Source organism: Cyprinus carpio, chromosome B25 (genome assembly GCF_018340385.1).
Source record: "Cyprinus carpio isolate SPL01 chromosome B25, ASM1834038v1, whole genome shotgun sequence".
Classification (NCBI taxonomy): Eukaryota; Metazoa; Chordata; class Actinopteri; order Cypriniformes; family Cyprinidae; genus Cyprinus; species Cyprinus carpio.
Genome location: NC_056621.1, coordinates 7,349,192 through 7,374,374, shown reverse-complemented (window position 1 = coordinate 7,374,374; position 25,183 = coordinate 7,349,192). Strand labels below are relative to the sequence as shown.

At 37.0% G+C, this 25,183-nt stretch overlaps 2 protein-coding genes and 1 long non-coding RNA gene across 6 annotated transcripts; 1 reads left to right on the top strand and 2 right to left on the bottom strand.

The window, feature by feature from the left end:
* Window positions 1-175: 175 nt before the first annotated feature.
* Window positions 176-4,743, bottom strand: LOC122142389 (mucin-2-like). The gene is given in 5 exon segments (XM_042752821.1): window positions 176-1,699; window positions 1,701-3,217; window positions 3,695-3,979; window positions 4,353-4,594; window positions 4,667-4,743. Coding segments are annotated over 5 exon segments (3,075 nt in total). The 3' UTR covers window positions 176-745.
* A 757-nt stretch (window positions 4,744-5,500) lies between these two features.
* Window positions 5,501-22,317, bottom strand: LOC109062933 (mucin-2-like). Its single transcript, XM_042752575.1, has 28 exons — window positions 22,223-22,317; window positions 22,041-22,103; window positions 21,710-21,742; window positions 21,109-21,373; window positions 20,416-20,530; window positions 19,937-20,024; window positions 19,721-19,803; window positions 19,388-19,598; window positions 18,948-19,073; window positions 18,725-18,842; window positions 18,510-18,648; window positions 18,241-18,348; window positions 18,023-18,092; window positions 17,802-17,936; window positions 17,458-17,616; window positions 17,239-17,333; window positions 15,312-15,441; window positions 14,966-15,218; window positions 14,735-14,775; window positions 14,522-14,619; window positions 14,134-14,285; window positions 13,714-13,852; window positions 13,386-13,493; window positions 13,098-13,277; window positions 12,767-13,006; window positions 12,438-12,594; window positions 8,199-8,327; window positions 5,501-8,013 (listed from the first exon to the last, which is right to left on the bottom strand). The coding sequence occupies exons 1-28, from the start codon at window positions 22,314-22,316 to the stop codon at window positions 5,792-5,794; spliced, it is 5,751 nt and encodes a 1,916-aa protein (XP_042608509.1). The 5' UTR covers window position 22,317; the 3' UTR covers window positions 5,501-5,791.
* On the top strand, window positions 13,374-23,296 carry LOC122142334. Of its 4 annotated transcripts, none has more exons than XR_006158539.1 (7): window positions 13,374-13,475; window positions 13,704-13,795; window positions 14,168-14,305; window positions 17,529-17,630; window positions 17,826-18,614; window positions 22,242-22,330; window positions 23,239-23,296. It is a non-coding gene; the product is annotated as an uncharacterized LOC122142334 (long non-coding RNA). The 4 variants fall into 4 exon arrangements; XR_006158540.1 differs by having other exon boundaries at window positions 13,704-13,801; XR_006158537.1 differs by having other exon boundaries at window positions 13,392-13,526.
* Window positions 23,297-25,183: the final 1,887 nt, after the last annotated feature.

The following is a 25,183-nucleotide window of genomic DNA, read 5'->3' as shown; positions in this document are numbered from 1 at the left end:
ATGTGATTGTGGATGTCTCTGTTGATGGTGTTGTTGTAGTTGTGCCAGTAGTTGTAGATGGTGTTTCTGTTGACGTAGGTGTTATTGTAACAGTTGTAGGTGTTGTTGTTTCTGTTGATGTAGGTGTTGTTGTTACAGTAGTTGGTGTGATTGTGGATGTCTCTGTTGATGTAGATGTAACTGTAGTTGGTGTTGGTGTACTTGGGGACATTGTAGAGGTAATACAAATGTCTTTACAACATTTTACACTTATTTCGTAATTATAACAAAGTGGTGGCGTGCCATCTGCATTTTCTTCATTTGAACATGACAGTCCAAATGATGTATTGCAATAAATGTTTGTCCCAAATCTTCTAGGGATTTTTGTGGATAATCCACTGCTCTACATTTAATCTCTTCTGGGTTCTGACAGGTTATCTTTCCAGAATTCCACAATGTATAAATGGGTTCAGTTTCGAATCCTTCTGGCTCTGTACTGGGTATGTTGCTATTAATCCAGCTTGACCATTCGCAACGAACACAGGTGTAAGGTGTTGTTGTAACTGTAGTAGTACTAGTTGTAGATGGTGTTTCTGTTGATGTAGGTGTTGTTGTTACAGTAATTGGTGTGGTAGTCAAGGTTGTGATTGTGGAGTCTCTGTCGATGTTGTTGTTGTACCAGTAGTTGTAGATGGTGTTTCTGTTGATGTAGGTGTTATTGTAACAGTTGTAGATGGTGTTGTTTCTGTTGATGTAGGTGTTGTCGTTACAGTAATTGGTGTTGGTAGTCATGGATGTGATTGTGGATGTCTCTGTTGATGGTGTTTGTTGTAGTTGTGCCAGTAGTTGTAGATGGTGTTTCTGTTGACGTAGGTGTTATTGTAACAGTTGTAGGTGTTGTTGTTTCTGTTGATGTAGGTGTTGTTGTTACAGTAGTTGGTGTGATTGTGGATGTCTCTGTTGATGTTGATGTAACTGTAGTTGGTGTTGGTGTACTTGGGGACATTGTAGAGGTAATACAAATGTCTTTACAACATTTTACACTTATTTCGTAATTATAACAAAGTGGTGGCTTGCCATCTGCATTTTCTTCATTTGAACATGACAGTCCAAATGATGTATTGCAATAAACTTTTTGTCCTAAATCTTGCAGGGATTTTTGTGGAAAATCCACTGCCCTACATTTGATCTCTTCTGGGTTCTGACAGGTTATCTTTCCAGAATTCCACAATGTATCAATGGGTTCAGTTTCGAATCCTTCTGTCTCTGTACTGGGTGTGTTGCTATTAATCCAGCTTGACCATTCGCAATGAATACAGGTGTAAGGTGTTGTTGTAACTGTAGTGGTACTAGTTGTAGATGGTGTTTCTGTTGATGTAGGTGTTGTTGTTACAGTAATTGGTGTGGTAGTCAAGGTTGTGATTGTGGATGTCTCTGTCGATGTTGTTGTTGTAACAGTAGTTGTAGATGGTGTTTCTGTGATGTAGGTGTTATTGTAACAGTTGTAGATGGTGTTGTTTTCTGTTGATGTAGGTGTTGTCGTTACAGTAATTGGTGTGGTAGTCATGGATGTGATTGTGGATGTCTCTGTTGATGGTGTTGTTGTAGTTGTGCCAGTAGTTGTAGATGGTGTTTCTGTTGACGTAGGTGTTATTGTACCAGTTGTAGGTGTTGTTGTTTCTGTTGATGTAGGTGTTGTTGTTACAGTAGTTGGGTGTGATTGTGGATGTCTCTGTTGATGTTGATGTAACTGTAGTTGGTGTTGGTGTACTTGGGGACATTGTAGAGGTAATACAAATGTCTTTACAACATTTTACACTTATTTCGTAATTATAACAAAGTGGTGGCTTGCCATCTGCATTTTCTTCATTTGAACATGACAGTCCAAATGATGTATTGCAATATACTGTTTGTCCTAAATCTTGCAGGGATTTTTGTGGAAAATCCACTGCCCTACATTTGATCTCTTCTGGGTTCTGACAGGTTATCTTTCCAGAATTCCACAATGTATCAATGGGTTCAGTTTCGAATCCTTGTGGCTCTGTACTGGGTATGTTGCTATTAATCCAGCTTGACCATTCACAATGAATACAGGTGTAAGGTGTTGTTGTAACTGTAGTGGTACTAGTTGTAGATGGTGTTTCTGTTGATGTAGGTGTTGTTGTTACAGTAATTGGTGTGGTAGTCAAGGTTGTGATTGTGGATGTCTCTGTCGATGTTGTTGTTGTTGTTGTAACAGTAGTTGTAGATGGTGTTTCTGTTGATGTAGGTGTTATTGTAACAGTTGTAGATGGTGTTGTTTCTGTTGATGTAGGTGTTGTCGTTACAGTAATTGGTGTGGTAGTCATGGATGTGATTGTGGATGTCTCTGTTGATGGTGTTGTTGTAGTTGTAGTAGTTGTAGATGGTGTTTCTGTTGACGTAGGTGTTATTGTACCAGTTGTGGGTGTTGTTGTTTCTGTTGATGTAGGTGTTGTTGTTACAGTAGTGGTGGTGATTGTGGATGTCTCTGTTGATGTAGATGTAACTGTAGTTGGTGTTGGTGTACTTGGGGACATTGTAGAGGTAATACAAATGTCTTTACAACATTTTACACTTATTTCGTAATTATAACAAAGTGGTGGCGTGCCATCTGCATTTTCTTCATTTGAACATGACAGTCCAAATGATGTATTGCAATATACTGTTTGTCCCAAATCTTCTAGGGATTTTTGTGGATAATCCACTGCTCTACATTTAATCTCTTCTGGGTTCTGACAGGTTATCTTTCCAGAATTCCACAATGTATCAATGGGTTCAGTTTCGAATCCTTGTGGCTCTGTACTGGGTGTGTTGCTATTAATCCAGCTTGACCATTCGCAACGAACACAGGTGTAAGGTGATGTTGTAACTGTAGTAGTACTAGTTGTAGATGGTGTTTCTGTTGATGTAGGTGTTGTTGTTACAGTAATTGGTGTGGTAGTCAAGGTTGTGATTGTGGATGTCTCTGTCGATGTTGTTGTTGTAACAGTAGTTGTAGATGGTGTTTCTGTTGATGTAGGTGTTATTGTAACAGTTGTAGATGGTGTTGTTTCTGTTGATGTAGGTGTTGTCGTTACAGTAATTGGTGTGGTAGTCATGGATGTGATTGTGGATGTCTCTGTTGATGGTGTTGTTGTAGTTGTGCCAGTAGTTGTAGAGGTGTTTCTGTTGACGTAGGTGTTATGTACCAGTTGTAGGTGTTGTTGTTTCTGTTGATGTAGGTGTTGTTGTTACAGTAGTTGGTGTGATTGTGGATGTCTCTGTTGATGTAGAGTAACTAGTTGGTGTGGTGTTGGTGTACTTGGGGAATTGTAGAGGTAATACAAGTCTTTACAACATTTTACACTTATTTCGTAATTATAACAAAGTGGTGGCGTGCCATCTGCATTTTCTTCATTTGAACATGACAGTCCAAATGATGTATTGCAATATACTGTGTGTCCCAAATCTTCTAGGGATTTTTTTGGATAATCCACTGCTCTACATTTAATCTCTTCTGGGTTCTGACAGGTTATCTTTCCAGAATTCCACAATGTATCAATGGGTTCAGTTTCAAATCCTACTGGCTCTGTACTGGGTGTGTTGCTATTAATCCAGCTTGACCATTCGCAACGAAAACAGGTGTAAGGCGTTGTTGTAACTGTAGTAGTACTAGGTGTAGATGGTGTTTCGGTTGATGTAGGTGTTATTGTACAGTTGTAGATGGTGTTGTTTCTGTTGATGTTGGTGTTGTCGTTACAGTAATTGGTGTGGTAGTCATGGATGTGATTGTGGATGTCTCTGTTGATGTTGTTGTTGTAGCTGTGCCAGTAGTTGTTGATGATGGTGTTGTCTGTTGACGTAGGTGTTATTGTAACAGTTTTGTAGGTGTTGTGTTTTCCAGTAGTTGGTGTGATTGTGGATGTCTCTGTTGATGTTGATGTAGATGTAACTGTAGTTGGTGTTGGTGTACTTGGGGAATTGTAGAGGTCGTACAAATCTTGTGGTTCACAACATTTTACACTTATTTCGTAATTATAACAAAGGGGTGGCATGCCATATGCATTGTCTTCATTTGAACATGACAGTCCAAATGATGTATTGCAATAAACTTTTTGTCCCAAATCTTGCAGGGATTTTTGTGGATAATCCACAGCCCTACATTTAATCTCTTCTGGGTTCTGACAGGTTATCTTTCCAGAATTCCACAATGTATCAATGGGTTCAGTTTCAAATCCTTCTGGCTCTGTACTGGGTATGTTGCTATTAATCCAGCTTGACCATTTGCAACGAACACAGGTGTAAGGTGATGTTGTAACTGTAGTAGTACTAGTTGTAGATGGTGTTTCTGTTGATGTAGGTCTTGTTGTTACAGTAATTGGTGTGGTAGTCAAGGTTGTGATTGTGGATGTCTCTGTCGATGTTGTTGTTGTAACAGTAGTTGTAGATGTGTGTTTCTGTTGATGTAGGTGTTATTGTAACAGTTTGTAGATGGTGTTGTTTCTGTTGATGTAGGTGGTTGTCGTTACAGTAATTGGTGTGGTAGTCATGGATGTGATTGTGGAAGTTGTATGGTGTGTTGTTGTAGTTGTGCCAGTAGTTGTAGATGGTGTTTCTGTTGACGTAGGTGTTATTGTAACAGTTGTAGGTGTTTTGTTGTTTTCTGTTGAGTAGGTGTTGTTGTTACAGTAGTTTAGTGTGATTGTGGATGTCTCTGTAGATGTAGATGTAAACTGTAGTTGGTGTTGGTGTACTTGGGGACATTGTAGAGGTAATACAAATGTCTTTACAACATTTTACACTTATTTCGTAATTATAACAAAGTGGTGGCTTGCCATCTGCATTTTCTTCATTTGAACATGACAGTCCAAATGATGTATTGCAATATACTGTTTGTCCCAAATCTTCTAGGGATTTTTGTGGATAATCCACTGCTCTACATTTCAATCTCTTCTGGGGCTTCTGACAGGTTATCTTTCCAGAATTCCACAATGTATCAATGGGTTCAGTTTCGAATCCTTGTGGCTCTGTACTGGGTGTGTTGCTATTAATCCAGCTTGACCATTCGCCACGAGTACACAGGTAAGGTGTTGTTGTAACTGTAGTAGTACTAGTTGTAGATGGTGTTTCTGTTGATGTTTGTTGTTTACAGTAATTGTTTTGGTAGTCAAGGTTGTAGATTGGGATGTCTCTGTCGATGTTGTGGTTGTTGTAACAGTAGTTGTAGATGGTGTTTCTGTTGATGTAGGTGTTATTGTAACAGTTGTAGATGGTGTTGTTTCTGTTGATGTAGGTGTTGTCGTTACAGTAATTGTGTGGTAGTCATGGATGTGATTGTGGAGTCTCTGTTGATGGTGTTGTTGTAGTTGTGCCAGTAGTTGTAGATGGTGTTTCTGTTGACGTAGGTGTTATTGTACCAGTTGTAGGTGTTGTTGTTTCTGTTGATGTAGGTGTTGTTGTTACAGTAGTGGTGTGATTGTGGATGTCTCTGTTGATGTAGATGTAACTGTAGTTGGTGGGTGTACTTGGGGACATTGTAGAGGTAATACAAATGTCTTTACAACATTTTACACTTATTTCGTAATTATAACAAAGTGGTGGCGTGCCATCTGCTTCTTCATTTGAACATGACAGTCCAAATGATGTATTGCAATATACTGTTTGTCCCAAATCTTCTAGGGATTTTTGTGGATAATCCACTGCTCTACATTTAATCTCTTCTGGGTTCTGACAGGTTATCTTTCCAGAATTCCACAATGTATCAATGGGCTCAGTTTCAAATCCTACTGGCTCTGTACTGGGTGTGTTGCTATTAATCCAGCTTGACCATTCGCAACGAAAACAGGTGTAGGGGCGTTGTTGTAACTGTAGTAGTACTAGGTGTAGATGGTGTTTCGGTTGATGTAGGCGTTATTGTAACAGTTGTAGATGGTGTTGTTCTGTTGATGTTGGTGTTGTCGTTACAGTAATTGGTGTGGTAGTCATGGATGTGATTGTGGATGTCTCTGTTGATGTTGTTGTTGTAGCTGTGCCAGTAGTTGTAGATGGTGTTTCTGTTGACGTAGGTGTTATTGTAACAGTTGTAGGTGTTGTTGTTACAGTAGTTGGTGTGATTGTGGATGTCTCTGTTGATGTTGATGTTGATGTTAGATGTAACTGTAGTTGGTGTTGGTGTACTTGGGGACATTGTAGAGGTCGTACAAATGTCTTCACAACATTTTACACTTATTTCGTAATTATAACAAAGTGGTGGCATGCCATATGCATTGTCTTCATTTGAACATGACAGTCCAAATGATGTATTGCAATAAACTTTTTGTCCCAAATCTTGCAGGGATTTTTGTGGATAATCCACAGCCCTACATTTAATCTCTTCTGGGTTCTGACAGGTTATCTTTCCAGAATTCCACAATGTATCAATGGGTTCAGTTTCGAATCCTTCTGGCTCTGTACTGGGTATGTTGCTATTAATCCAGCTTGACCATTTGCAACGAACACAGGTGTAAGGTGATGTTGTAACTGTAGTAGTACTAGTTGTAGATGGTGTTTCTGTTGATGTAGGTGTTGTTGTTACAGTAATTGGTGTGGTAGTCAAGGTTGTGATTGTGGATGTCTCTGTCGATGTTGTTGTTGTAACAGTAGTTGTAGATGGTGTTTCTGTTGATGTAGGTGTTATTGTAACAGTTGTAGATGGTGTTGTTTCTGTTGATGTAGGTGTTGTCGTTACATTAATTGGTGTGGTAGTCATGGATGTGATTGTGGATGTCTCTGTTGATGGTGTTGTTGTAGTTGTGGCAGTAGTTGTAGATGGTGTTTCTGTTGACGTGGGTGTTATTGTAACAGTTGTAGGTGTTGTTGTTTCTGTTGATGTAGGTGTTGTTGTTACAGTAGTTGGTGTGATTGTGGATGTCTCTGTTGATGTAGATGTAACTGTAGTTGGTGTTGGTGTACTTGGGGACATTGTAGAGGTAATACAAATGTCTTTACAACATTTTACACTTATTTCGTAATTATAACAAAGTGGTGGCATGCCATATGCATTGTCTTCATTTGAACATGACAGTCCAAATGATGTATTGCAATATACTATTTGTCCCAAATCTTCTAGGGATTTTTGTGGATAATCCACTGCTCTACATTTAATCTCTTCTGGGTTCTGACAGGTTATCTTTCCAGAATTCCACAATGTATCGATGCGTTCAGTTTCGAATCCTTCTGGCTCTGTACTGGGTATGTTGCTATTAATCCAGCTTGACCATTCGCAACGAAAACAGGTGTAAGGTGTTGTTGTAACTGTAGTAGTACTAGTTGTAGATGGTGTTTCGGTTGATGTAGGTGTTATTGTAACAGTTGTAGATGGTGTTGTTTCTGTTGATGTAGGTTTTGTCGTTACAGTAACTGGTGTGGTAGTCATGGATGTGATTGTGGATGTCTCTGTTGATGTTGTTGTTGTAGTTGTACCAGTAGTTGTAGATGGTGTTTCTGTTGACGTAGGTGTTATTGTAACAGTTGTAGGTGTTGTTGTTTCTGATGATGTAGGTGTTGTTGTTACAGTAGTTGGTGTGATTGTGGATGTCTCTGTTGATGTTGTTTTTGTGCCAGTAGTTGTAGATGGTGTTTCTGTTGATGTAGGTGTTGTTCCAGTAGTTGGTGTGATTGTGGATGTCTCTGTTGATATTGTTGTAACTAGAGTTGTAGGTGTTGATGTGACAGTATTTGTTGAGATGGTGTAAGTTGGTGTAGATGTACTTGGGGATATGGTTGTTGTTTTAGTAGTTTCAGGTGTAGTTGTGAAAGTGAAAGGTGTTGTAGTTGTAGTTATACAGGATTCAGTAATAATTCTTATTATATCCCCATTTGAATCACACATAGCTTTGAAACATGTACCATTCCCATCTGTGGTTTCGTAAATGACGGATCCACGTGGAAATAAATTCCCATCATAGAAACAGTCTGTACATCTTTCCTCAGTGACACACTTCATAGTCTCTTCCCTGAAATACGGCCTCTCTGAAGGGCACCGAAGAAAACAACCTAAAAGAATAAATAAAGTAGACGAGCAGAAAAAAAGAGACATGGGTATTAGACATATTTTTTTATAATTTGGTATGTAAAGTACTTAGTAGCATTAAAATACTGAAAACATTATCTTATTTGGCATAAAAGTATATGTTCTTTGGTACACAGATTTTCAAATGCCTAAAGTGCCTAATTCTTACCCTCAAGTGGGGGGATTTGATCAGAGCAAGTTCCTGAGGGGTTTTTGCAGGTTTTAATGCAGTTTGATCCACAGGTTTTATAGTGCCACTCACAGTCTCCTGGAGCATTGTAGTAGTCACAGAATATAGCTGCAAGAACAACCACTTGAGTCAATACAACGGTTATATTTGAGAGTTATTTCAGCTGGCACATTTATATCCCAAAGGTTTATTGTTATTAAAGCTAACAGATTTAACCTTTTTTTCTTTTTATTAAATTAATATTACTTCTATGTATACTTTTTTAATGACACAATTTTTTTCTAAATCTATCATAAAATCTAACATTTTAGAAGCTATGATCTAAATACTTAATAAATAAATAAATAAATAAATAATTGAATACTTATCAATATTTATTGTGTAAAACTTTGGAAAAAGGTGAGCACAGGGGTCCATCATGTCCAACAATTTTGCTCATTTAGAATATTATTGTACTTGGTTTCCAAGGAGATAAATTTGTCACTAAATAACATGTCTGATATTAAATACAGTACAAGATGTGTTGAGGAAAAGAAAAACCAAAGTAAATATCACTTACATTTCTACTGGGTCTTATTTCCAACTTTTCGTTAACTTTTCGTAAATTTTTCGTTAACGTGAGACTCTTATCAGGTGATAAAAAAAATATCGCCATTAATCTATTCTCAAAGTTGGGTTGGGAGCTGGGTCTATAATACGCAAGCTATGATGACTTTCACCGTGATAGTTTAGCGCAGATGTATACCTAGACGAATTGCACTGTAGGGGGCGAGAACGAGTCTTTGAACCTGTGTGTATGCCTACTGTGAAATTACCAAGCTTCCCAAAAAAAACCTCGACAAGACTCACACCTGTTTCACACATACTCCATCTGCAGTGCGTATGCAGTCCGTGTGCGTTACGTATGTGGTGCAGAAGCAGCACGGACTTATTGTGCTTTCACACAGGACGCGTTTGCAATCCGCTACTGATCCGCGGCTGTTTAGTCCACAAACACAACATTTGTTCATCATTCTATATTTCAAACCATGTTAAAAAAAAAAATTGTGACTCTTATCACAGAACAGTAACAATCTTTCATAATCATAGACATTAGTTTAAACTTAATAAATATAAACAACATATTATTCATGCATTTGACTTCTAGGTTTGTATAATAAGCTGCTCAAGCGAGCGGCAAAACATTTAAACACAACAATTAGCCTACTTTTCTTGTTGGGATATTGCAAATATTTAAAATTAAAGCACCACTGACAGAAACAGTCGACTCTCGTGCCTTTTGCATTTACATTTACATTTAATCATTTAGCAGACGCTTTTATCCAAAGCGACTTACAAATGAGAACAATATTTAAATATTTATTACAAGCAATCGCACGGTTCTTAATGAACTTTGTTGTTCTGCTGCCATAAAAGTGCATAGGCCTATATCATGTTGCCTCGTTTATCTAAAGGTGCTCTTTTTCTTGTTTTAAACCTAGCCAAAAACCCATGTGTTGCATGTGAAACACACTAGGCTTTAATTAGTAGGCTATACATTTATTGTGAAATTACTGCATTTCCGTGTCAATCCATGTTAATTTTTACCGCGAACAATGCGCTGTCACTTTAATTCAGCGCGTGCAGCACAGCAAAAATAGACTCGGTACGTAAACGATCGCTGCACTGCTGCAGACGCACCGCTCCTGGAATGCACTGACGGACCACAACCGCGTGAACACTGGAAACCGTTAACATGGGTGCATAAAAAAAAAAAAAAATGCCATGCATATGCACTGCAGACGGAGTATGTGTGAAACAGGCGTAAGGTTGTTTGCAACTTGTGCAATGCGGAATTAGTTTACTGTAGGAATTCTTCCAGTCTGAAGTACCACCTAAACGCAAAGCATCCCTTAGTTAATACGGAAGATGCCGGTCCAAGCAATGTAGCGCAGGGGAAGAGTCGTCGTCAAACTACTATGTTTGAGTGCAGCACAGCTCTAGCAGTACTAACGAGTACATCTTATTGAACATAATTTGAATGCCTTGGGCAGAATTCAAATGAGCCATTGTAATCTAGATTAATCTAGATTAATTCCAAGATTACAGTGAGATTAATCTAGATTAAAAAAAATTATCTATGCTCACCACTAATATATATACATATATACAGTGGGTACGGAAAGTATTCAGACCCCCTTAAATTTTTCACTCTTTGTTATATTGCAGCCATTTGCTAAAATCATTTAAGTTAATTTTTTCCTCATTAATGTACACACAGCACCCCATATTGACAGAAAATTGAAGAAGAATTGTTGACATTTTTGCAGATTTATTAAAAAAGAAAAACTGAAATATCACATGGTCCTAAGCATTCAGACCCTTTGCTGTGACACTCATATATTTAACTCAGGTGCTGTCCATTTCTTCTGATCATCCTTGAAATGGTTCGACACCTTCATTTGAGTCCAGCTGTGTTTGATTATACTGATTGGACTTGATTAGGAAAGCCACACACCTGTCTATATAAGACCTTACAGCTCACAGTGCATGTCAGAGCAAATGAGAATCATGAGGTCAAAGGAACTGCCTGAAGAGCTCAGAGACAGAATTGTGGCAAGGCACAGATCTGCCCAAGGTTACAAAAAAAAATTCTGCTGTACTTAAGGTTCCTAAGAGCACAGTGGCCTCCATAATCCTTAAATGGAAGATGTTTGGGACGACCAGAACCCTTCCTAGAGCTGGCCGTCTGGCCAAACTGAGCTATCGGGGGAGAAGAGTCTTGGTGAGAAAGGTAAAGAAGAACCCAAAGATCACTGTGGCTGAGCTCCAGAGATGCAGTCAGGAGATGGGAGAAAGTTGTAGAAAGTCAGCCATCACTGCAGCCCTCCACCAGTTGGGGCTTTATGGCAGAGTGGCCCGTCGGAAGCCTCTCCTCAGTGTAAGACACATGAAAGCCCGCATGGAGTTTGCTAAAAAACAGAGAAATAAGATTCTCTGGTCTGATGAGACCAAGACAGAACTTTTTGGCCTTCATTTCTTAGCGGTACGTGTGGAGAAAACCAGGCACTTCTCATCACCTATTCAATACAGTCCCAACAGTGAAGCATGGTGGTGGCAGCATCATGCTGTGGGGGTGTTTTTCAGCTGCAGGGACAGGACGACTGGTTTCAATTGAGGGAAAGATGAATGCGACCAAGTACAGGGATATCCTGGATGAAAACCTTCTCCAGAGTGCTCAGGACCTCAGACTGGGCCGAAGGTTCACCTTCCAACAAGACAATGACCCTAAGCACACAGCTAAAATAATGAAGGAGTGGCTTCACAACAACTCCGTGACTGTTCTTGAATGGCCCAGCCAGAGTCCTGACTTAAACCCAATTGAGCATCTCTGGAGAGACCTGAAAATGGCTGTCCACCAACGTTTACCATCCGACCTGACAGAACTGGAGAGGATCTGCAAGGAGGAATGGCAGAGGATCCCCAAATCCAGGTGTGAAAAACTTGTTGCATCTTTCCCAAAAAGACTCCTGGCTGTATTCGATCAAAAGGGTGCTTCTACTAAATACTGAGCAAAGGGTCTGAATTCTTAGGACCATGTGACATTTCAGTTTTTCTTTTTTAATAAATCTGCAAAAATGCCAACAATTCTGTGTTTTTCTGTCAATATGGGGTGCTGTGTGTACTGTTCATTAATGAGGAAAAAAATTAACTGAAATGATTTTAGCAAATGGTTGCAATATAACAAAGAGTGAAAAATTTAAGGGGGTCTGAATACTTTCCATACCCACTGTGTATATATATATATATATATTAGGGGTGGAACGGTTCAATTTACTCACGGTTCGGTACAGTTCGGTAAGAATAATCTATATAACTACAAGCAACAGCACAAATGAATACAATAGAGTAAAGATACAAATAAAGTAAACAGTGGTTTCAAAAGCTATTCAATCAAGAGCAGTGAGTGATTTCTTTGTTGTTGCCGTTTGATTAATATTAAGAAAGTGTTGTCACTTTAAGAGAATGCACTGATCCAGTGCACTGACACAGTACATTCAGCCGGCTATGTATGTCTGCTATAGCATAATTACTAGGGCATTTTGACATAATTTTTGTGTGTATTTGTCCATTTAAAAGCAATACTTCAGAGAGAGCTTAATATTTGCATGCATTTCTCACCCACGTTCATTGGTTGCAGGTTATATAGGCAAAATAAATGATAGAATTATCACTTACGGCAAAAGTTTGGTCTTCGCCATGCCACACAAGCTCCTCTTTTACGGCATTCAGCAGCGTAAGCTGCCACTGCAGTACAGAGACAATCACAGTCACCCCCACTGTCACATGCACAGGTGTCCCTTTCACAGGCATCATAGTATGGGCCAGAATCCACCTAGAGACAGGAAAATCAGACACAGAACTGTAAGGAATACCATAATAACGGCTAGATGTAATGCATTAAATTGTAAAATACTAAACAACACACATTCATTCCTTTTCAGTGATGATTAATCATTTTGTTCTCAATTTATGGAAACAAGTTGCTAAATGATCATGTTACGTACAAGCGAATGGCAGTCTGCAAAAACATGGCTTGTGATGATTCTGCATTGTTTGATAGCCCAGGCATGTCGATGTGGATTTGCGTCACAAGGATGCAACACATTTGTTACATCAGGGCAGCTGGGCTTCACCTTCCAGCTATTCCCAAAATCTTCTGGATCTGTCACCACTTCTCCATTGTGCTTCATAAAGTCATTGTTTGCATTACCATCAAAGTTTCCACACAGTCCACACACCTTGCCCTGCCATAGAGATCAAGTGAACGTTTAGATGAGTAGTTGAACAAAAGATATAAATTTCTTGTTTATTCATGTATCTTTAAGTAATGCATACTTTTAATATTTGATTGAGTTGGATCATCACACTTGTTTTTTTATCCCAGATTAAGTTCAAAAGCCCTTCAACCTCTATGACAACATATATGCCTGCAGAACTGATTTGATATCTGTATTCCGTGCCGTTGCTTTCAATAACTTTCACATCTTCCTCCTCAGATAAAATCATCTCGTATTTCTGTGGGATATGAAAAGTTAGTGGCTTATAACATATGTTGTATATTGCACATTTAAGGATGCTTTACTAATGCACCTGTTCTGACTCTGAGATATGAAAAAACCTCACCCCAAAGAACAGATTGATGGACTTGGAGCAAATGGAGTTGGTGGTTGCACAAGGGATGTTCTCTGTAACCAGACGGAAGGAGGGACTGGGGTTCGTATCGCAATAATCCTAAAGGGGTTACACACATCAGAGATATTCCAGGTTATAATGCCCCAGATAATTAACCCCTAAACCCACTTATATAAAATCTGATGTTTTTCATATTATTTTATTGTAAGCCTGTTTTATTGAAGGATTTGGTGCATTTGTAGACATATTAGTGACAGGTATGTGTCTGATATCTGTATATTGACTTTTTTTCTTTTCCCATTGGGACAGTCAAACATACATGGGCTATGGTGTGTTCACAGTCTCCGTGGAAGGAATATCTTCTGCCATCAAAAGTCCTGAAATGACCTTCACCATAGATGGTACAGGTGCCGTAGCATGCCTTTTTAGTACAAGTCCACATCCCATTTGTGCATGTGCTGAAATATAAATTCACAAAATAAAACACTACCCTCAATTTTTTTACTTGTTGCTGAAGGTTACCACTCCATGGGCCTAAACTGTCATGTAAAACCTTGCTATGTTTAGTATGATCAAATATAACTGTACATTTAACCAGATAAGATTATTGGAAATACATCTATACTTGTAGACATGTGCCTCAAGTGTGTCTAAATTTCTGACTAGTAGTGAGATGTTAAATGATAGTACAAGGATTGCACTGTGATAACGTGGTTTATAACAACTGTGATTAGCTCACCAGGTGTTACAGTCCTGTTGAACTTGCTCTCCAGGTGAATAGAGGACTCCATTATGGGTACATGGACATTTGTCCCTCTTCACACACCCACCTTTTCCATCAGCCAGAAGGTCATCTGGACACATACACCCTGATATACACCCCATGCTCACCTAATGCCAAGACAAAAGCGGTAAGCTATTATTTTCATGCAAACTTCTACAGTATCACAAGATTTCTAATGCATGTTATCTACACTGTATATCAGGTCTGTGTGCCATTCAGAGCCGGCATGAAAATGCTACATTTGAAATTGAGTAAGCAAACAGAATTTCAAGAAATACATAAATTGCTTTAACGGATCTTTTCATTCATTCAGTTATTCATGTATTCCATTCTTCCAACTCACACAGTTGTTTGGGTCTTGCTTCTCACATGTCCTCTGACACTCCGTTCCTTTTTCTCCATGATTTGAGCATTTGAAGAATGTCATTGGAGCCACACAGTCTAAAAACACAAAAGGCATATGGATGAGATGGCGAAAATTAGCACACATCATAGCAGCGGTGATTTAAGTTTGAATTTAAATGGTAGTATTGCGGAAGAGTTAATTGCAGATCACCTTCTTGACTGGAGCAGTGCAGTTTGCCAAGGTCACAGGTGCTGTAATTTGAGCAAACAGTGGAAATAATTACTAAATCTACCATTAATAGTTAACAATGCATGTCAATATTGTTAAATTCTTTTTGGCAGTGAAGGGCTATTGAAATAAAAAAATGTTAAAAATGATTCAGAAAAAAGTTAATGGATACATTATGCATCAACTACCCATATGTTAAACTGCACTTTATACCATTTAGCACCATCTTTGTAGAACACTGCTGATGGTTCTATGACCTGGTTGCCATAGTAACAAGGACACTGCTCAGCATGTACACAGCTTCCGCCTTCATTGAGGTAGGTTCCCTCAGAACAGGTGCAACCATCTACAGGTGTAAAGGACCCTTGGCAGGTGTTGTCTGGTTCACTGAGAGAGCGGCAGGTGCTGCCACAGCTGGTCACGCCGTAGGAGTATCTCATGTTCCCTGAACACTTCGAAATCATGTCTGTGTAGCCAGAGATAGACAGAAGCAGATTTGTAACAGAGTGCACATACAGTATAACTATTTGTTAGTATGTGTACTTTATAAAGTTCTCACCACAGGGGTCAGAATCCATCCAGCCCTGGAGAATGATTCCTCTGGCAGCACAGGCATGGGCATAGTTGGATACGGCCGCACACATACACTTCTTAATATCTGCACATTTGCAGGTATCGTAGACACACCACTGCAGAGAAAAACAGATTGAAGTCTGAGTGAAGCGGCTATTCAAACAAGGAAAAATGTAGGGAAGGACTTGATTTTGTCTATCAGGAACTGATTGGATCACCTGAATTTCTAGATCTAGTCACTGTCCTCTACCTGTGCTGAACAAAATTCTCAACTCTTTACTGCTGTACAACATTTGTCATCTTTTAATTAAGTTTTATAATATTACATAGTGGTAGTCACATATAGAATGTAGGCTTTTCTGGCACACCCTTACCAAAAAGTAGTATACTTCAAGTTTATTTTATTAAGTATACTTAAGTAAAGTTCAAGTATATTTAGACTTTTTGTAAGTATAAGTCAAGTATACTTAAAGGTAATTTTAAGTATATTTCTGAGAAGTACATAAAGCCCATTTCTGAGAAGTACATAAAAAGTAAACTAAAAGCATACTTTCCTATTTTTTTGTTTAAAAGAAGTTTACTTATAGCACACTTGAACAAACTTCTTTTTCGTAAGGGCATGCACAAAAGGGATGTGGACTTGTACTAAAAAGGCATAAAAGAAAACCAAATGCCACATACACTCTACAAAGTTTTCGGAGTGACATCCGCAAATGTAAGACTTACTCTCGAAATTGCAATAAGTAGGCCTAATAATCATAGCAATGGATCGGACAAAAAATTATGCGGAAACGACTTAAAGATAGATTGGTTGTTGATGTGACTTGGCATTTTAACTGTCACACAAAATAAAAAATGAATATAATTAATACTGTCGTTATTTAAAATGCAGTAAATCGTTAAATATTTCTTTGTCCTACATGGACCTGTTGTTATAAAAGCAGTGGTGTTTTTCGATTTTTTTACATTTTTGAGCCAAATCTCAAAATTGTCCTATTGTGTGACTGTCCCAAGCATGGTTCAATAAATTACAACTTTTATAAATAAAAGTTTATCAACTACCCAGATACAAAAAAGACACTGTTCGGAACTGTAAAGGAGACACTTTTATATGTGTACACTCACAACAGAAACAAACATTGTGATTTTGTAAAATAAAGAAAACATAGTCCTCTCGGTTTTCTTGAACTTAGCGCGGTCACAAAAATGAAACAGTTTTTTATTTGGTTTTGTTAACGTGAATTATTTAAGTGAAATATATTTAGTTTAGGACTATTTATTTTATTCCTTCTTTATAGGCCAATATATAGTTAGCATTGTAGAGATTGGTGGTGCTTTGAGCTAAATGTCGCTGAATACGTGATTTGTTCTGCAATATTCATTGACTTGATCAGTAAAAAGAATGTTTTTCATTCTCAATATTTAGTTCAATCGCCTGAGAAGGCCACACCCCCTGATCATTCGTGGGTGCAAATCTGGTTTAAAATCAGGTTTAAAATCCTCTGGTGTGTGGCCATCTTAAGTAAATGTGGTTTTCAATCTCAGACACTGACAGTGTGAAGTTAACCTTTGATTAAAGATTACAAGGACACATGAATTAAAAAAAAAAAAGATTTGCACTGATAAATAATTTATAATAAATACTGCAATACAATACAATCTTAAAAATAAAGGTGCTTAAAAAGTTTTCTTCACAGCAATGCCATAAAAGAACCGTTATTGGTTCCACAAAGAACCATACAGTCAAAGGTTCTTTAAAGAATAATCTCTTTCTTACCTTTCACGACAAAGTACCTTTTGTGAAACAGAAAGGTTAACAGTTCTTTATGGAATGATTTAGACAAAAAAGTTATTTTATGGCATCGTGAAGCACCTTTATTTTTAAGAGTGTATTTCAAAAAGAAAAGACTTACTTGGTAGTACATCTCAGGACATATTACTGAGTGACATGCAGCAAAGCTGCCATTTGGGTTTGTGAGACGGGAACACCAGTCTTTTGCAAGTTGCTCTATGAGGAAAAACATCAGAGAAGATTTGCTTTCATTGTTTAGCGCAGCAAGAATTTTCTTCTGCTATGTCAAGAATGATCAAAATATCAACTGCAACATGGATATTGTGAGCAGGTTAAGCACCTGTTTCTATATTCAAGCTGCAGGGGTTGTCAAATGTGATTTCAAGATCTTCGCAATTTTGTTTCCAAAAGTTGACAAAGGATGTTGGTGTGCCCTCTATGATGCCCGATGTTGTTTTAAAGTCATCTGATTGGATGTCGTTATAGTTCCCACACAGACCTGAGAGAAGCAAGGTAAAAAGTGGTTCAATTGATACCCATAAAATCAAAATTGTCTGAATTTGAGTCCATAACAATTAGCTTTGAGACATCTATATGCTACAAATTAAAAAAAAAAAAAATATTCCAAACATTTAAAGTCTGAAGTGTTTCTTTTCCAAAATGATTTTTTTTTTTTTTACTCACCACTCATCTTTCCTTTCTCTTCAGTGCTGGCTACAATATACAACTGCATGACTGGAGCCAACTGGATCTCTAGACGAAGACTCTTCATATCAGCAATGATGAAAGAGGAAGAGGGCTGGAAGATGCTCACAGAACCTGGGACAATGAAATTATTGAAAAAGGAAATTCAATATTTTTTTAGTATTGATAAAAAAGTAAATTTCTTATATTTGACAACAAACCTGTGGTGAAAGGAAGCATGTATGGACTGATTTTATTCACTGTCACAGATCCACCAGAGGAAAAAGTAATCTGTTTAATGAGTAAAACATCAACAAAAAGGCACTACTATTAATATGATTCTCATAGTAGTAGTAGTAGTAGTAGCAGCAGCACCAGTATAAGTATTATTATTAGTAAAAATTATTAAAGAATAAAATTATTCAAACCCATTGCTTACAGTGGTCCCTGAGATGACGAGGGTAATTGAATTTAGACATGTGTCTTTTCGGGCCGGATCACACTTTGCCAGATTTCCCACAACCGCAATGTCGCTGTCATTAGAGTGCTTTAATTTTTAAAAAAGAAAGGAAAAATGATTGTAGGAACCTTTATAATACCCACAGTTTTCTGATTGTAATATAAACCATGTGAATAAACATATAAGTGAGGCTTTCATTTATCTCGCCCTGACAGAAAACATCTGGATCATCTGATGTACTGACAGACCTTAGTGAGGATGTAGTCACAGTTGCCGCTGAAAGTGAAGGTCTTTCCATCATAAGTGGTGACATGAGACCCTCCCACAACAGAGCAGATTCCGGGACATTCCAGGTATGTACAAGTCCAGTGTCCAGCGGTGCACACACTGACACAGTATGGCAGCAGTGTTAGCATTGGGAAGGCTAATTTAAATGTTACTTTAAAATTTTTTAAAAAGTTACCATTTTTTGCAAGCTTGTTTGTAAGACTCTCCTGATCGATATACTGCGCCGTTATGCTCACAAGGGCATTCGTTTACATTGACACAGCCACTCTGACCAATGTTGTCTTCCACGGTGCCTTTACAAAAAGAAGGCATGATACAATTTAATTTAGAAAAAATGGCTTTAATTGAACAGGTTTAAATATGCAAGCACTTGACTTTGGATATTGTGTAAAAATTACCAATAGGGCAGAAACAGCCATCCACACAGTGTTCTTTACACAGTAGACTTGCGGTCGGATCTGAGCAGGTGTTCTTGCACGGACTCCCACACTCCATGTATTGCAGGTTCAGAGGACACGTCTTTGCTGCTCCACAGAACAAGATATTGCATACCACAAATGTATCAATATTGTTGCATTGTATTTTCTTCGCAGTGGTCCTTTTACAATAGCAAGTGATTGTTGTTTGTATAATTTTTTTATTTATTTACTGTGTTCATTTAGGTTATGGGTGAATTATTTGGGTATTTTTTTTAGTATTTATTTGTCTTCTTCGGACCTTGACGTATGGCAATAGCTGCGTAGTGATTCTTCAAAAACTGTAGAATCGTACAGCATATTGCAACATCATAGGAGTTAGAAAAAGTTCATTTTTTCTCGCCATCATTACTGATACTCACGACAGAGCTGTTCTGTCCTCCATGTTCCTGGGTTTCCTCCAGCATGAGTGCACTGTCGTGAAATCTCTGTGAGCGTGTTGCAGAGACAGTCGTGATTGCCATAACACTGACACAGGTCAACTTCACAGGCTTTTTCAAATGAACCCATGTCCATCACCCTGTAACAGTCAGCGAACCCTGGCCTGCTGAGATATTGCTGGCAAACGCTTGTCTAGAGTTGGGGGGGGGTAGATAATTTGTTTAGAGGATTGTTTCATTGGAACCAATATTTCAGTCAGAAGTTAAACAGTTTACTTTAGTGCACCCAAAATTAGATTTTGTCCCATACTGTACCTGGTCACACTGATCCCTGGACGGAAGTGTAACTTCCTCACAGGTTTCAGTCATAGGTGTGGAAACCTTCCATTTGGCCGGACCTAAGAAGGATTCAGATAAACATATTAAACTAAAGTGTTTAAACAAAGTGTTTAAAATCAGTATGTGTCTGCTGGTAACTAAACTTGCTGTATTTAAAACTAATCACTAATGAGTTAAAAACATTATGTTTACCGCTAACAGTGATATCGTCATGCTTGTTGCCATTAAAGTCTCCACAGAGTCCGCAGGTCAGACCTTGGTACTTCTTAGGAAGTTCAATCTGGGGAACATCATATAATAAAATAATGTCAGAGGAGAGACTGACACTTTTCAAAATCTCTTTTTTTATTTAAGTGACTTTTTATCTTTATTTATAGGTCTATCTATCTATCTATCTATCTATCTATCTATCTATCTATCTATCTATCTATCTATCTATCTATCTATCTATCTATCTGTCTGTCTGTCTGTCTGTCTGTCTGTCTATTTAACTGACAATACTAACAAAGAATTAAAAAAGGAAAAGGCTCATTTGCAAAACCTGTTGGTTCACTGTTGCTTATTTAGGTATATTGCATGCTTGTTTTTTAATGTGCAGCTCTGGTATAGTCAATTATGATCAAGTCTGAGATCAAGCTCCAGGATGTGTGCTGAGAGATAAAGAATCATACCGTTAGATAGTTGTCTTCTTCCCAGAAGACAGTCACTCCATGTTTGTTTGAGATCTTGACACTTGTTGGACTTCCCTCGATTTGAATTCCATTCTTATTGATCGGAACAGACACCCTGATGGATATATACAGTATATGAAAAAAGATAATCTTCTTGTTTGTCTTGTTTTCCAGTAAAAATATTTAAAAAAAAACTTGAAATAAATTTGGTTGAAAACATTAATTAGCAAAGATATTAATAATTCAATTAAGATATTAATTTTTTAGAGAGAATATATATTGAATTTTGTTTTTTTTTTCTAACCCCACTGTTTAAAATTATAAACTCTCAGATTTATGTTAAAATTACACACATTTTGAAAAAATGGCAAATTTTTGCTTTAATAATTCATATTTTAAAGATATATATATATATATATATATATATCTATCTATCTATATATATATATATATACACACACACACAAAAACAATCACACACACACACACACACACACACACACACACATATATGTATGTATACATACACACACACACACACACACACACACACATATTTAGACAAGAATAATAATATTTTATTTATTTAAATAAATAAATGTACATTTTTAAACCTGAAAAAATGCTAATATTAAGAAAATTATTGTTTTCAAGGATGTGCTTTTGCTGTAGTGTTTTAGTGTAGAAACTCACTTTTCTTTGTCCATGGTGATGTCGCCATTAGTGATTTTGATGACTGTCCCCTCTAGCTCTATTGTGACTGTGCTGAAAGTGATTGAGCCATTCACAGTCTCTCTTTGCATTTGGATGTTAAAATCAGAAATGGGGATGTCACACATCACTGTCATAACATAGTTGCATGTGTCTGTCACTTGAAAGAATTGACCATCAAAGGTCTTAAAGTGGAAATTTCCCCATGTGCTGCAGACCGTGGATCGATGATCAGGATTCGGTTCAACTAAACCAAGAAAGAAAGTTTATAAACGTGATAAGTGCTAAATACTTTCTTTGAGCAAAAATATGCAATTGACGGTAAAATGCATAATTTCTGCACCCAAAACACACACCATCTGGTTGTGCTAATGTTGCTCATACATACTAAGCAATGTTTTTAATCTACCATAGAACCATAGTGTTTATACTTTTGGGGGGATTATGAATAATTTATAGTTGTCTCTAAAAAACACTTACACACTTCATCTTTAAGTCTCCTAAAGTGTCAAATTTTAGTTTCAAAATTGGTTTCAGATATTGTAACATTAAAAAAGAAGAAGAAGAAGGAGAAACTTCATACCTGTAGTTACAGGCACTTTTGTCATGGAGAATGCTGAGAACAGAAAAAGACGGACCTATTGATATTTTTTGCCACATACTTTAAAATGGATACAAAGTACATGTTTACAGATAGCTTACAATAATTCTACAATACTCTTTGTAAATCTAATGTTAAACAATCTTTGTTACATTGTAGTGATTTGGCTGTTTAATGTCAGGTCCATTTTGAAATACATAAAACACCAGTTTTACTTGACATCTATTAATAATCTGTTACTTCATGAGATCTAATCACATTGATTCACAAAGAAACTATAAAGTATATTCCATAAACACAATGATGTATTCACCTGTTGTTGTTGGCCACATAACGTCCATAGTCACGTCCATTGTTCCATAATCCTTCATAAAGTCTTTAAACATAAAAAAGACAGATACAGTTATATTGTGTAGCTGTTATTGTGAGCATTTTTGTTTATTTATTTGTTTATTTATTTCTTTTGCAGTAACTAATCATTTTTATCTTTCTAACCTGCTTGCACCGACTGCAGCCCCACCAGTAGGACGACCCATCTCAGCATCCATATCTGGGACATCCTCACAGTCCCCATGGAGAAAACAACCATCTTCAAGAGCTAATGTGAGCTACCTTTCAAAGCATGCTCTTATATACTAGGTCTTAGTTTGCTTTGGGACCATCTATTCTGTGTTTAGAAGGTGGATCCCAATTTTATGCATTATCATGGCATGCTATTATTTCATTTATTCTAGATGTGCTTGAAGATTAAACACCGTTTATGCAAATCTTTGTGAGAAAAAAAAGATTTTGTCGCTCACAACATAGTGTTTATCTCTGTTATAATCTCAAGGTAAACAAGGATGTGATGGTTGATTTGATTCTAACTTGAATCCTAAAACCAATTCACAGAAAAAATACATGACACGCTGTAAAATCCACACCCTAAATGTCTACCTTGCTGATCAATTTTTTTTTTTTTTGCATTTAAATTTACATTTACATTTTGTTTTTTTTGCATTTAAATTTACATTTACATTAACATTTAAAGAATTTGAGAGATGTTATAAAGTTATCTGCTGGAAAAAAAGTTTTTTGAATATTAATATTAAGAGATAATTTGGTAGAAAACATTCACTTTAGTTGCACCAGCAAGCAACCAATTATATATTTTGTATGTCTATATCTAATATGTTTATATAAAACTAAATAACTTTAAATAACTTTAATGTCTTATCAACTTTTTTTTTTTTTTTTTGATGTTGCTTCAAAAATAATAAAAATCATAATGCAAAAAATATCTTCTTCAAAATATCTTCTTTTGTGTCCAACATCTCAAAGAAAAATATATAGGTTTGGAAAAAAGGAAAAGGGTGAGTTAATTAACAGAAGTTTAATTTTGGGTCAACTATCCCTTTAAAGTTGTAGATGACATAACTGCAGTGCTCGCCTATAATAAACAGAATTTTGATGTTTTGTGGGTTAACAATGTTTTTTTTTTTTTTACAAACACGCTGCTTTTCGATCCACAGGATGTTAATTGATGGACTGGAGTCGTGTGGATTATGAAAGTGACAAAACAAAAAAAAGTGAAAGTGATGTGACATACAGCCAAGTATGGTGACCCATACTCAGAATTCGTGCTCTGGATTTAACCCATCCAAAGTGCACACACACAGCAGTGAACACACACCTGGAGCAGTGGGCAGCCATTTATGCTGTGGTGCCCGGGGAGCTTGCTCAAGGGCACCTCAGTCGTGGTATTGCGGGCCCAAGACTCGAACCCACAACCTTAGGGTTAGGAGTCAAACTCTCTAACCACTAGGCCACAACTTCCCCACATTATTGTGTTGTTTTATCAGCTGTTTGAACTCTCATTCTGATGGCACCCATTCATTGCAAAGGATCCATTGGTGAGCTACTGATGTATAGTAATGCTAATTTTCTTCTGTTTTATATAAAGAAATAAACACATCTACATCTTGGATGGTTTGAGGGTGAGTAAATCTTCACCAAATATTCCTGTTCCTTTAAGACTGTTTCACATTGCATCAATCTCTCAATATTTTATTCTTCTTTTGGGAAGTCGTATAAATGATATCTTAGGAGTGTGTACAGAGACAATTTTTTTTCAGCTTTTCTTGTTGTTGTTATCATTAATGTCAAAATTTGATGTGGTGCAAAATTGCTGACTTTGATCACTTCGAAATATAGGCTATACAAAAACTGTTATAAACTTAAACCCAAACATTAATAGGGCCATTATTTGATCCACTAGCACAGCAGAGGTGTGTATACTATAATCCCTTCCCTTACGAAAAAGAAGTTTATTCAAGTGTGCTATTAGTATACTCCTTTTAAACTAAAAATAGGAAAGTATGCTTTTAGTTTACTTTTTATGTACTTCTCAGAAATGGGCTTTATGTACTTCTCACAAATATACTTAAAATGACATTTAAGTATACTTGACTTATACTTACAAAAAAGTCTAAATATACTTGAACTTTACTTAAGTATACTTAATAAAATAAACTTGAAGTATACTACTTTTTGGTAAGGGTTGTCTCGGTCTGTTTGACATGTTTGAAACCTAATTCTCCGAAGCCCATTAGGATTCACTGAGGATACGATCTTTGTTTGTCATTGCCTCCAGCTGAGACATTTAAATATTTAAACATTTCCTTTCCATTACCTTCTTGATTCTCTGTCAGTGTGCTACTTATATATAAAGCGATGTACAGTAAGGGGATTAAATATTGATACTCACTGAATGCACATAACAATTTTCCTTTACCTATTTTAAATAACATTTAAAAGACATTGTAGACCTACCTATACTGTATGTTCAAGCAAAAGGCATAATAAAATTATTATTTAAGCTACAAAGTAGACAAAAGTGCCATGCATGTATGACACAAAACCCCACAAACATTATGAAAGTGTCAGTAGTTAGTCTTAGAAATTACCCTTCAGGAAATGAAAATCTTAAAAATGTGGTATCGAAATTCAATTAGTTATAAAGAAAGATGTTTAAACTCTCAGTTGTTTGATAATCTTTGTTTGCTGTTGCATCCTGAAGATCCTGAATCATAATGAGTTTCGTAATGTCAACCAGGTTGAGATGAACTTGTCGCATACAACAACTGTATGTGTGTGTTTGCGCATACACACATACACACGTATACATTAAGAGCCAGGGGCTGAAAACTTTTGAACAGAATGGAGATGCGTACATTTTTTCATTTAGTACTGCCCTTCAGAGGATACAGAAGATAGTTACATGTTTCCAAGAAGACAAAATAAGTTTACCCTGTACTTCAAATTCAAAAGTTTTCACACCCAGGCTCTTAAAGCGTGGTTTTTCTTTCTGGAGCATCAGTAAGCATTTGAACCTTCTGTAATAGTTGTGTACGAGTCCCTCAGTTGTCCTCAGTGTGAAAAGATGGATCTCAAAATCATACAGTCATTGTTGGAAAG